Source organism: Branchiostoma belcheri, unplaced genomic scaffold (genome assembly GCF_001625305.1).
Source record: "Branchiostoma belcheri isolate BF01 breed outbred unplaced genomic scaffold, Haploidv18h27 scaffold280, whole genome shotgun sequence".
In the NCBI taxonomy this organism is placed as follows: domain Eukaryota; kingdom Metazoa; phylum Chordata; class Leptocardii; order Amphioxiformes; family Branchiostomatidae; genus Branchiostoma; species Branchiostoma belcheri.
This window is the reverse complement of record NW_017803888.1, coordinates 167,103-180,500: the sequence shown is the minus strand read 5'-3', so window position 1 is coordinate 180,500 and position 13,398 is coordinate 167,103. Positions and strand designations below refer to the sequence as shown.

General features: G+C 37.6%; 1 protein-coding gene across 4 annotated transcripts in view; it reads left to right on the top strand.

Moving 5' to 3' along the window:
* Window positions 1–13,398, top strand: part of LOC109472759 (protein diaphanous homolog 2-like) — a 32,519-nt gene that overhangs the window by 5,834 nt on the left and 13,287 nt on the right. For 3 of the 4 annotated variants that reach the window (XM_019772610.1, XM_019772608.1, XM_019772611.1), the window contains exons 3-16: window positions 4,384–4,491; window positions 6,930–6,941; window positions 8,189–8,316; window positions 8,552–8,620; window positions 8,818–8,887; window positions 9,113–9,243; window positions 9,767–9,872; window positions 10,069–10,179; window positions 10,542–10,660; window positions 11,185–11,301; window positions 11,926–12,041; window positions 12,516–12,580; window positions 12,965–13,081; window positions 13,346–13,398. The exon at window positions 13,346–13,398 is cut by the window's right edge and continues 226 nt beyond it. In XM_019772610.1, the coding sequence (XP_019628169.1) occupies window positions 4,384–4,491; window positions 6,930–6,941; window positions 8,189–8,316; window positions 8,552–8,620; window positions 8,818–8,887; window positions 9,113–9,243; window positions 9,767–9,872; window positions 10,069–10,179; window positions 10,542–10,660; window positions 11,185–11,301; window positions 11,926–12,041; window positions 12,516–12,580; window positions 12,965–13,081; window positions 13,346–13,398 (1,322 nt within the window). The remainder of the gene's footprint in view (window positions 1–4,383; window positions 4,492–6,929; window positions 6,942–8,188; window positions 8,317–8,551; window positions 8,621–8,817; window positions 8,888–9,112; window positions 9,244–9,766; window positions 9,873–10,068; window positions 10,180–10,541; window positions 10,661–11,184; window positions 11,302–11,925; window positions 12,042–12,515; window positions 12,581–12,964; window positions 13,082–13,345) is intronic. The other variant, XM_019772609.1, reaches the window with a different exon arrangement.

Genomic DNA, 13,398 nt, shown 5'->3' with positions numbered 1-13,398 from the left:
ATTAAACAAAGCCATATCACAGATGTTTCCCTGTACAAAATATTGTATGATATAAAAAAAAACCAACAACATTGATATAGATATATTTTCTGATTTTCTGATTGGTTTGTTTAACAATTGATGAATGGGAGAATATTTTTCATCATTTTCCAAACCCCAGAAGAAACAATCTCAAAGGTACCATTACCTTTGTACATATACCCTCGTGTGTACACAGATCAATATGAAATAATATTTTCTTCACCCTGGTACGTTGGCTCATGGGGACCAACCCTGCATCTATAATACTGTAAATCCTGAAATTTTTGCAGGGATTTGAAGTAATCTGCCACTGCAAAACTCATCAAGCTGCAAAAAGCATGATAATTCTGTTTAGTGTAGTGTTACTACAGTTACTATTGTTTCAATGGTGAACTCAAAAGATACAAATGTACCAGCAAATCTTGTTGATTTATACTGACACAAAATTTAAGTACAGCAAAGTTGAATAATGAATTTATAGCTGTGACCACGTGTGTTATGCCGAAGGGCAATTCTATCAGCTATACAGATATACAATTATAGATACAGTAGCTGTCTGTGCATAGCAGTTGTAATTCCATCTTCAATTTTGTCGCAGGGTTTTTAATCAAATCTCAATTTCTCCGTGCTGTGATGTTAGATTAGCCTGGACTCCAGCCGTGGTAGCTACATTGTGTACCTACCTTCACAGTGGAGGTAGATGGGAGTGGGGTAATAGCTTTCACGGCTGGATTCCAGGCTAGCCTTCAGAAATCACCTTTTGAGACCTTGTGTGAAGTTGGGTAGGCCTATTAAAAAAAATGTTATATTTCCTGTTTACTGACTGACCCTAGAAAACATTGCAAACCCTATACTTTTTGTGTGTGGACCCCTGTAAGGGACTCAATTATTCGAGCTGATCAACCTTTTCTAGCTCCATGATCTGACACCTGAGTGATGAAACAATCAGTTTTCAAACATTGACATTGAAAATATAAGCATACTGATGCAACTTTTACTTTGTTAAACTGTATTATAAGTTGAATCAATAGAGATCGCCAAGGTCTAATGAATACAAAGAAAGAATTTTAAAAATGATAATCCCTACCTACCGACCCTACTCTTTAATTTTTAGGACTAAAACTTTACTTTAATAAACTGTATTGTATAAGTCGAATCACTAAAAATCACCAAAGTCTAAAAAAAGATAATCCCTTCCTTCCTATCCTAATTTTCCAATGAAACATGAAACACAACATTTTTTCCTAGGCCCTAGCTGCATCATCAGCCTCCCTTTAAGAGTGTTAAGTTGCTTATACAACAAGGTTTGATTGACATCTGCATCAGCTTTATTTCCGTCTTCGCTTCAGCTCTGAGCTCTATTCAATTTCTTTATATCAAATCTAATTTCCTCCACACTGTGATGTCTTTAAGACTTGTCCTCTGAGCCCGGAGGGAAGTTTGGCAATTTTATTGAGACACACGTCATTGACATCAAATCTCATTTTCTCCTCTCCATGATGTCATTAGGACCATCTTCTGATGTTCTCAGGCCGGAGGGAGACATCAACCTTCTTAAATAGGATAGCTATTTGTACCTCTTTATGTTGTAGTATCCTGTGTATTCCCTTGCAATTAGCCTCCAAGCATGAGTTTGGAAATAGATTTTAGTAGAAAGGTAATATTTGCAAAACAAATGCATCATGTTTGCCTTCACAGTCTAGCCTAACAAACTACAGTAACTGCTCTGTTTATTCTTAAACACATTCATATTTAGTAACAACCTGTTTTTTCGATGCCGCAAGTGTAATCAACCTTAACCCACAGCATACTTATATCTATGAGGCAAAAATGTGATGTTTTTCTGATGGAAAACGATTACTTGTTTTGTATCGTAGGCTCATTCTAGCTATTTAGTGGTGCCACCGAAAAATAAAGGGACTACTCACGTAGCTTGTTCTGGGGCTATTTGAAATGCTGTAAGTATGAAATGCTGATGAAAATGTGCTAAGAAATGGCAGTAAATCTAAATGTCATCATCAAACAGATTTCCTCATCCAAATTTTTTGCTCGGCCACCCTGAAATTGCATTGCCTCTAATTATACCAAATTGTAACAGTTCCTGCTCCACTGCTTGGACCAGTAGTGGCTATTACTATATCATGAAAAAGCTGTTGACATCTGCTGTAAACATACCATAAGGCCATTAAATTTATCCGCTTGATTGTGATTTTACGGAAATCAGTCTAATCTTTGACCCAGGCTGGCAGGTCCTGTGCTTGTGGAAACAGTTTCCCTTATCATTCCCAGTCAGCTGTGAGCAGTGTGGCACCTCACAGGGTGTGGTGAAGAGATATTACACATTGAACTGTGCTACAGATGGTATAGTAAACTGTAAATCACTTTATGTTTGCAGAAGCAAAATTTCGCGGTCTGAGAAAAATGGACATGTTCGCAGAACTGTATGTTCACGGTGGGGGCAGGTGCAAAATAAAGTTGGCGAATTATTTGTTTTGTTTTTTTTAGCAGTAATGATAAATTTGCGGTACAGAAGTGACAGCAAAAAACACGAAGATAAAAGGATCACTAATATAGAGTGATTTACAGTACATGTTAAAGGTGCCCAATGCTATTTGAGTGTGTCAAAACAGAAAATATTCTGGATGAGGAAATCTGTCTGATATTGACATTTACTGCAATACAAAATTGTTTTGTTTGATACTGTCTTTGCGGACACTGAAAGATCTGCTCATAGATTATTCTACAATGTCAGAAACTGCCCCAGGCACAAGGGAAGTGAATCCTGTTAGTGTTACTTTACACTGAACAGTTGAGTGTAATTCTACCTCTCTTGGCCAGGGTTAGGTGTTGAAACGTAGGTATCAGGTGTAGAGGGACTGTTGACAATGACTCATGGGCCTTGGCCTGGCAAACTGTCAGCAAGGGATTTAATTAGCACAAAAGCTTCTGAACTGACTATGCTAGATCTTGGGTAGTCTTAAGCCTTAATTGTTCGTACTGCTATGCTGTAATTGTATGCTTGTGATCTTAACTATACTTGTACAAGTGTAAGGATGTTCCTACAATGTACATATTTGACGACACTTGTAAGTAAACAATGACCACTGCTCATAATGTGTACTGATGTATGTACAAATGCCTACTCTAGCTTGTAAATAATGCTTACTTTAGAATATTCAACACCGTTGTTAAGACCACTTAACAAGGAATAGAGGAACAGGCACACACACAGACAGGTGTTAGTTTCACATGGACTTCCTTTCACAGGTACATGTACATGTAACAAAAAAATCAACCTTTAGTTCCTCCAAAACATGATTTTTTTGGGACATTGATATGTATCTTAAGTGGCAGGGCTGGAAATACAACCTGCATTATGCAGGAGGTTACTGCAGGTGAAATTGCAGCTGTGCAGGTAATTCTGATGTCTACCACAAATGAAGTATAAAAGAACAAATGGCAGTGCGAATCTGAACAGTTTATTTTTCAGTATGATCCATACTTAAATTCTGAGTGGTGCAGGTAAAATTTCTCTGATGCAGGTAATTTTCAACGTTACCTGCACCAGTATGCATATCTACAGTAGGTATGCAGATAAAAGTCTTTCCAGCCCTGTATGTTCACATACTTTTCTGCTGTAAAACTAGATGAAGCTGTTAATTGTTAAGTGTTTAAGATTTCTTCCACTTCACTTCACACAACAGTGAATTTGGGACGTGCAAGCCAGGCCGATCAATAATATAAATAATCAATATTATATTTAGATGGAAGCAGTTAGTCACACATCATGATCAAGGGGACACATTTGTCTGTATTTACCCAAGCAGATGGATGGATTCTATTGACATTTGTGTTAGGAGATTTGAAAGGGATTTGGAGTAGAATAGTCTCTTTCCAATATAACAGGATGCTCAGAAAGTTATGAAATTGTAGGAACTATGCCATTAATAGATTCAAATGGTTTATCAACAAAACAGGATCTAGAAATGAGTGGCTGAATTACATTTTTTTCACAAAGTACCATTGGCAATTTATAATTCTTGGTTACAGAATCTGATAAAGAATTAGGTCAGAATATCTGCCATTAGAACTATAGCATGGTTATACATATAGATTAAACTGAAGGATACTTTTTAACTGTTACAGAAATAGATATTTTTAGAATTTACACGAGATACAAACATTGCATTTAGGACCTGGTTATTTCTTGACAAACATTGGATAATGGTCATATTTTTGCTGCTCTGACATTTCAAAATTTAGATCATGTAATGATGTACAGTATTCTGTTTCATTAATGTAACCTTCAGTTCTAGATTTCACATAACATATCTGTTTGTTTTCTCTTGAATGGTTTAATAGGAGGATATGAACCTGTCTGAAGACAAGAAAGCCCCCCTCCGAGAGAAGAGTCTTGAGATGAAGAAGGAGATGGTAGCTGGGTACATCAACAGAACAGCCGCTGTCTCTGTACGTATGACACTAATGACATCTATTGTGGTGTAAAATGGTCATCTATCAATGGTTTATTTTGAGCAACGTGTAATACAAGGTGTTCAACAATGGCAGTCTAAATTACTAATTTTGTTGGCAGACCAATACTTCATTTGCGGTACAATAGGATTTTTAACAATTGTCTTTGGATGTTTGGTCAACGTTGCATCAAAATTTTGCCCATTGCAGAAAATATTTTTTTTCAACACAACGTTTGAACACTTGCTAGATGGAATGTGACGCCATTGCAACTTTAAGTGATGTACAATTTACTCAATTGCTGTACAAAATTCATTACAGCTTTTTGCAGGCATAGTATGTTCTGCTGACATGATAACTAAATTGATGTTACACACATTAAAGTCTTAAATTTTTATAAAAATAGAGATAGCTTGGCAGTTGAAAAAGCATATGTACAGTGTAACATGGAAGGTACATTATCTAATTAGTATCATTAAAATAGTCATCATAAAAAAGGAAGTATTGACTAAACTTGTTCAAGCTTAGGTGGCTGACTACACATTCTATTCCCTTGTTCCCATGAACAAAAGTCATGCAAAACGCAATTAAAAGCGAGTGCAAAAGTTGCCTCATGTAAATTATATGTTCATTAATACACAGCTTTTGCGCTGTGTCCCAAGGCTTTTACACAGCTTTCAATCGAGATTCAGATATGATGTACACAATTTTTGTACAGGAAATAAGTTAAATCTGTACTGTGTATGATTGTAACATTTGTAAGATAGAGAAGTCAAGTAATGTATGATAATGAAGCTTTGTCCTGGTGCGACCCAAAGTGCTGCAGATTTCTGGAACCCCTAAGGCTGTTACGCTTCCCACAGACACTAATGTTATTTTGTAGAGCAGTTGTTTTTGACAGCCACTGCCACTCCGTGGTACAGTCACCATCCATCTGACTCTCCCTATGGAGTCTGTAGGAACCAACAGACCAGACAAATTGCTGCTCAGAGAGCTTCTCAATACAGTGTAGAATCTCATCTCCATTAACTTACGTGTATCTTCCCACGCATTTTATACCTGCAGTTTTAACTCATTTATTTCTCCTGCAAAATTTTGTCAATCGCATTTAAATCGCAATTGAAACTAAAAGCATTAAGCACAGTAAGGGTTAAAACTCGTGCAAAAGTCAACTGTGTGCACTATTTAGCTGCAGTCTTTTTTGGCAATCCAGAACATATAAGCACACGCAATTACATGGACATCTACACATGTTTTACACAAGAAATTTAAAGAATTTAATAAAGAATTGCACAACTTTTACACACATTTTATCAAGAAATACATGACTTTTAGTGTATTGCATGAGTTTCATCGTGATATGCATGCGTGCGGATGGAAAGCTATTCAACAAGGCCTGTGTATGTATTGATAGATGACTGTTGAGAGAGTTCCTGAGTACTTTAATGTACCGTGGTACATGAGAAAACATTAGGAATGGCACCAGCATGATGGATGGACCAATTTCAAGCCTTCCGTGTGTCACAAGTTCATGCTGAAAGACTAATTGCAGGCAATTACAGACAGAAACATTGCACATGGTCCATATGAAAAGAGGCTGAAGAAAATGAATCGGACATTATACAGGGGTTAGGTTGAGGAGGCCAACTTTACACAGCACCATTTGTTGATTGAGTCACAAATATGCTCAAACTATGCTAGCTAAAACCTTGACTCAGAGATAAATGCATTATTTTATTGCAGAAAAAACTTTTCAGCAGATTTCAGATTTTACTGAATAGCCAGGGGAAATTTCAGCGACTTCTTCTCGTACCTCATTTCTTTTAGCATCGCACTGAGAGCATTGAGAAATATTAGCTACACTTAACTTCTTGTATTCCGTCCCCCACTGCTTCCACTGCACAGCAGTTAGTACTTATTGTGTTCATCTTGATGTATTAGTACTTAACATTTAGCACCATCCTGGGTACAATCAGAGACAATATGACAGTCTGGCTCTGAGATTGATTCACCCATTGAGAACAGGATGTGAAAAAAACAAACTACAACCATCTCAGGTTAACAGTGAGGCAGCTACGTGTATATGCTAAAAGCTGCAAAGAATGTAAGACATGGAAGATTTAATCTTATGATAATCAGATTTTCGTTAACAATTTTATGTAGTAAAATGGTATGAGTGAATTTAAGAGGTTGGACATTTTCCTATTGTTTCTGATTTCAATCTATTCTACAGTATAAATTACATATTATTAACTATTTATTTCAGAGTTTCTTAACAATGTCAAAATTGCAAAATTCTCACTATTTTCTATTTTTCTCTAATCCCCTCTCACCTCCTTAATCCCTGACCCTTGACCCACCCTCCCCTCCTGGCACCCACATGAACCACGACCTTTGACCCACCTGACCTCTGACACTACCTGTCATGGATCCAGTTCGGATTTGCGGTAGGAGGTTCAGGTGTAAAGTCACGTGTTGCATGCAGTGTGTTTTATTCCATGGCATGGAATCTTTGTCATTCATGGCATGGATTACATTCGGTTTCAATGATGGCATGCAATTTTTTTCATGGCATGTCTTTATGTTGCTCATAACCACTAATGCAACTTTTTTTCATATATAATTTTTTTCTTCTTTTATTTTGAGAATGTTGCCCAATAGAATATGCAATCATTATATAACATTTGTATGGGTTGGCCTTTACATTGAAATTGGAACTTCAACATTTGAGTTTGTGAACTACATTTGTAATGCCAGAACTTTGAAAAGTTTGCCCTTTTTACGATTTTATACCAGACAAGATCAACTTGAAAGAAGTTTTATTAAGTTCTGCTTATTAGTTTAGAAAATTGATGCAAAATACAAATCCTGAGTTCAACTAATTGGTGCAAGTCAAATCTGAATTGAAGAATTGTGAACAAAAAAGTTTCTGTTGCTTTCTTGTACTAGTTGTAGCAGCTGTACTGTACATGTTGTACTGTCTCCTGTTACCGTTTGTGTTGCCTTTCTGTTTGCATTTTTATAATTATTATCATAATTAATATTACTTATTTACTAACAGGCTGACTGCTCGGCTATTGTGCCGTCACGCACTCCTGTTTTTTTTTGTGCACGTTTGAAATGTGTTTCATGTTTAGATTTGTGCAACATGATTAAAACCTAGGACTGGTATTCTGATTACATAATTTTTTATAGATATGATGCTGCATGAAAATATCATTTTGAATGTACCTGTACTAATTATTAACAGTTACTGTTAAATTAAGATAGTGTTATTCTGACACTGTAACACTGATGATTTGTTTGAAAAATGTCTGCTAGAGACACCATACTTTATATGATTGCCAGTTGGATGTTCAGATGTTCAAGCAAAGAGTTGTTCAAACTTCTTTGTAGTTGAAATTATCATACAGTAAGAGGTGATCATTTTGTTTGAAAGTATTTACTACAAATAGTCCTTAGTATTGGAATTAAATACTGTAGGTTGTCAAATTAAAGTGCTGTATTGGAATACATGTATATAGTATGATCCTATAAAGTTTTCCACCAACTTTTTTGGTTTTTATCCTGACCTGTTCATTTTGAAATGTCTCAGAACCAAGGAAATACATTTGATGTGCGATGTGCGATGCCTTAAACATTAGAATAAACCCATCCTAAACCCTGACTGACATTGTACTAATCCCTCATACAGAAAACCAGTAAGTCTGACTCCATGAAGCCCCAGGACTACATCCATGAGATGAAATCCATGAGTGTGGGAGAGAGACTGTACTCTACCATCAGTTCACTCAGGGTCTCCCTCACCAGCAATCCTGTCAGGTAAGTAACACTTGTTGATGGAATGAATGATTGGATGCATGCATGAATGAATGAATGAACAGATGGACAAAGGAATGAATGAATGACTACATCCATGAGATCTCTTTTTTTTGCGTTTGGAGCTGTAAGTCATGATCCCTTTGCAGAATTAATTATGTAGTTTGGCATGACATCTGCTAGCATGCACAATTGCAAGATAATGTGGTATCGACATTAACATGTTCTCCTTTCTCAGTTGGGTACAGAACTTTGGAGATGAGGGTCTGAACACATTACTGCACATCCTGGAGGAATGCTATCAGAGGTGGGTTTTGTAATACTCCTGTGTTTTCCATTGTGTTTCAGTATTTAGATACCTAAGGATTCGCATAAGTTATTAGACAAGGATTTTTTTCAATTCTTCTCAGTCAGTCAGAAAACAACATTTTTTTCCTAGGCTTAGTGACTTTTGTTGTGTGTATAGTCATCTCCAATGTTCTGTTTTTTGCTCCAATTTTCCAGTGATGGAAGAACAGAGAAGAAGATCCAGCATGAATGTGTCCGGAGTCTGAAGGCTTTCATGAACAACAAGGTAAGATTCACAGGCAGTCTGTCCTTGGTGCTGAACTACCTTCCAACAGATTAATGATGACAAGTGCTGCTGTAGAATACAACCAACATGGCAATTTCATCGCTCTATGTTGATGCAATATTTTTGTTTTGTTTTATAGCCCATTTTCATTTTTGTTCATGTTATATTAAGAGCTATCACAATTACAACACTGGTACTTACTGTTGCTGTACCTGTTTTTCTCAGTATGGTTTGAGACAAATGTTAGATAAAGAGGATGGACTGACCATCCTGGCTCGGTCGGTGGATGCAGACAATCCTGCCATCATGACGGACGCCATCAAGATCCTGGCCGCTGTGTGTCTTGTGCCCAATGGGTAAGGCTTTTACTTCCCACACCACCAGCACGTTAAAGAACCCACCACACTTATCGATAGAAGTAGAGGTCCATCTCAGTGTGAGTGGTTTGAAACCATTCTGATCTAATTGGAATTGGGAATGTTCCGTAGCAGCGCTTCTCCTATTTGGTCAGTTAGTCCTCAGTCTTAGTGAGTCCAGTTTGTCGTTGATGCTTGTGTGTTAAGGAGAAGAGATGTTCCATTAACCCAAACTTAGTTCAGTGTATAGAAGTGGTCTTTCTTGGCCTTGCATTGAGAAAAATTGATCTTTTGATCCAAAAATATGTTGTTCTGGAGGGGGAGTGTGTTCAAATTGTATTTGTTGTCAGGTCGACTTTTCCAAAGACATGTTGTCAAGAAGTTCAGCTTGCGTATTTCCATCAAATGACATAGAATTGTTTCTATGTTAGAATAGGTAGGTATGTAGGTATCGCTCTGTGCCACAGAAACATTGTTGGCTAAAACTTGAATCTAGCACTGACTGGGAACTGTTCTGCCCTAGACACGACAAAGTCCTAGATGCGATCACAGTGAACGCCGAGGTGGCAGACAGGGAGAGACTGACTCCCATCATAGATGGACTCAGCACAGACAACGCATCACTCAAGGTACACAGATTTCTGTTTTCTTTCCAGGATATACCTATTTACATTAAGGTTTCGATTTCCTCCATCCCTGTATGAATTCAGTTAATTCCTGACCAGTGAAATATTAGCTTTGTCAAACATTCAGTGTTGCTTTCAACTGTATTTTTCACACCAGTTTTGTGTTTGACCAGTTGTTCTTGCCTTGCTCTGTGTGCAGGTGGCGTGTGTCCAGTTTATCAACGCCCTGACCAGCACACCTGATGACCTGGACTTCAGGTTACACCTGAGGAATGAGTTTATGAGGGCAGGACTCATCCATCAGATCAGTGTAAGTAACAAGTATAAATAAATAAATAACAGCCTTTGTTTAAATTTCTTCTCAACACTCATGTTTACCTTAAAGTTTGCTGAAGGAAAACATATTGTTTTTGCTTGGTTTCTTCTTCTTCAAACACATATAAATGCTAGAATTTACCCTCCCTGAGACTTTTATTGCATTGAATGAAGTAGTGGCTTCAAGTCGCTTTGTGTTTTTCAGCAAAAAGTGTCAGCAAATCTCTTGAACAAAATTAGTTCTGTAAAACATATTCTGCAGAGTTGCATGTACTCAGTCCTCCATAGCTACATAATGAATGACGTGTGTTTTTTGCACTACTTTTGTCTTGACTTGGTCTTCCGTCCTTCCCACAGGAGCTTCATAAGACAGCTAACGAGGAGCTGTACATCCAGCTGAGGGTGTTTGAGGAGCAGAAGGAGGAGGACTTTGAGGAGCTCTCCCACAGATATAACGACATCAGAATAGAACTGGAATATCCTTTCCTGTCATATAGATAGGATGTAGCTCCGACTGGTTTGGATTTGAGCAGAATTGCATACTAAGGAGCTCTGGGTCACAAATACATGTACAATGTAAGAGAGCGCATCCAATGGTGAAGTCTCAGAGACGTAAACAAAACATGGAGGTTGGTGGGGCTATTGTTTACTTTTGGGCATGTTCACCTTGGAAGCTGGGTTTGTGCTCTCATATTCGTTTCATTTCATTTATTTTTACACACAACATTTTAACAATGTCACAGAGCTCAGCCTGGGTCAAACAAAAGCACCTGTTACAGTTTCAATGCAGAAACACTAGTTCTTACACTTTTCAGTCATATTAGTAGTTTGCAGCAGAGTATGAGAAATATGGTAACTCAAATTTGGACCCTCAGAAACCTTTCTTCACGTTTTTACCATGCACAACCCACTGTTGAATTGGGGTGTGGGCCATTTACTTTAAACTATGAGAAGATAATAAACTGTACAGTTTGACCTTGTGTTCCTTGACCGTCTGTACTGATGTGCGTGAGGTTTTTGAGCTGGTGAAGAACACGGTGAGCGACAACTCTGCCGAGCCGTACTTCCTGTCCATCCTACAGCACCTGGTGCTCATCAGGGACGACGCCTGGGCCAGGTCTGGTAGCTAGTAGACATTGTATGTAAAGCCCATCACACATTCACGACCTACCCCCAAATTTGTTTACAAAACAAATTTGGCTGGTTCGGCTAACGTTTGGGCACACTTTGACCAGATTTAGGCCATGCCTACCATTCTATTCAAATTGAAACAAATTTGAGTCAAATTTGACCCCAGGACACTGCTGACTTACTACCGAATGGCTGGCTGGTGTTCTACTGACTTACAGCCAAACATGGTCAAACCTTCCGACTCACCCCCAAATGATTTAAACATACTGAAACATTTGGCTGGCGCATTGGAATAGCAGCTGAAGTTGCTGAACACCAGCCAACCCTACAAACTTACACAATGTAGTTCGGACCTACTCTTAACCAGAGGCAGGGTGGCAAACCACTAAACTACGCACACCACTGGATAAATACCTTGCAGATGGTGACATAAAGCCAGCAGCATCAGTATCAGGAGTTGTAAAATCAGATCAACTTAAGTTAAAGCTTTATGTTCCAACTGAATTCTGAATGTACTATAGAGTGATCTGAATATGTAGCAAAATACAAAAGAAATGGCACAATACATGTGAAATACACATAATCAAATTACTGTTTCTTTTTTTTACAGGCCACAGTACTTCAAACTGATAGAGGAGTGTGTTGCTCAGATTGTTCTCCATAAGAGTGGCGTCGACCCTGACTTCAGAACTAAACGGTTCCAGGTAGACGTCGAACCCCTCATAGGTAAGTTTGTCATCAAAAGAAAATAATGTATATCAACAATTATTTAAGTGTATCAAATGTAGAACTATATACCAATGCATTAGCATCATAGATATTTATTTTGATGTTGCAGGAGTCCAGGAGAATTGCTTGAAAATTCACTGAAAATTTTCAAGTAAATTTTTGCTTTAGTTTTGCAATCTGGTTGCACTGGTAACTGTACTTTTTCAAGTGAAAAATCAATTAATTCAAAAGACACATGTAAAACAACTTTGTGTTCAATAAAATATATTCACCACATTTAAGTCTACATGTGTATGTACTACCAATGTTTTAACTTGACAATGCAATAGCAGGACTGAATGGTTAGAATTTTCTTGTAAATTCACCAAAAATATCAAAAGATACAATTTTTCAGCACTTTTGGTTCATTTGTTGGTTATACTTTTGGAATTTGCTAACTGTATTTTTTTTTACCCATGTGTCCATCCACAGAGGGACTTGTAGATAAAGCAAAAGTAGAAGAAGCAGAGTTCAAAGCTGAGGAACTACAGAAGCAGGTTTGTTACAACAGTACTACTACACATGTATTCAGTCTACCATTGGCAAGCAATATTTAGTACACAAAATGGCAGCACATGGTAGAGCTAAGTGAGCCACAACCTAGTCTCAACCAGACTAACAACACAGGAAAAACAGTCAAATTTGGCCAAATAGGGAGAATAATTGGCCAAGGTGGTAATTTGGCTACTGTAGAATTTGTTTGCCTTCCAAGGAAAATGGGAAATGATGCACCCTTGCACCTTCAGCATTAAACAATGTTACGTCAAACAATATTGAGATGACGAAAAAAATTCAGGCAGGCTAGAACGCTGCTGTATGTTGAACATCTCAATTTTGTAAATACAGACTCTAATTTAGACTTGTGTTGTTTTTTGTTCTAGCTGGAACATGAGCTGACGGCGAGACAAGAGTCGGAAGCCAAGATGGCTCTGAACACAGCCACGTACGAGGGCAAAATCAAGGAATATGAAACTAAAGTAACAGAATTAGAAAATAGGGTAAGCAGGTATATTGCTTTGTAGTTACTGTAGCCAGTTGTACATGTACATGTACTTTGAATTATGCAAGTGTCAGACTTTCAGTCTGAATTTTGTTGATATTTACATGACTTGACTCTGTAAAACTTTTATTACATTCATTGTTACTCAGTCAAATAAACAAGATGTATGTCGTTTGAAGACTTCTAGATCATTTATAACTAGGAAAATGGATTAGTGTACTGTTACCACTGTTGATGTTATATGTTTTATTTTTATTTACAGATAAAAGCTGGTGGGATCCCTGCTGGTACAGGCGTTCCCCCACCCCCTCCCCC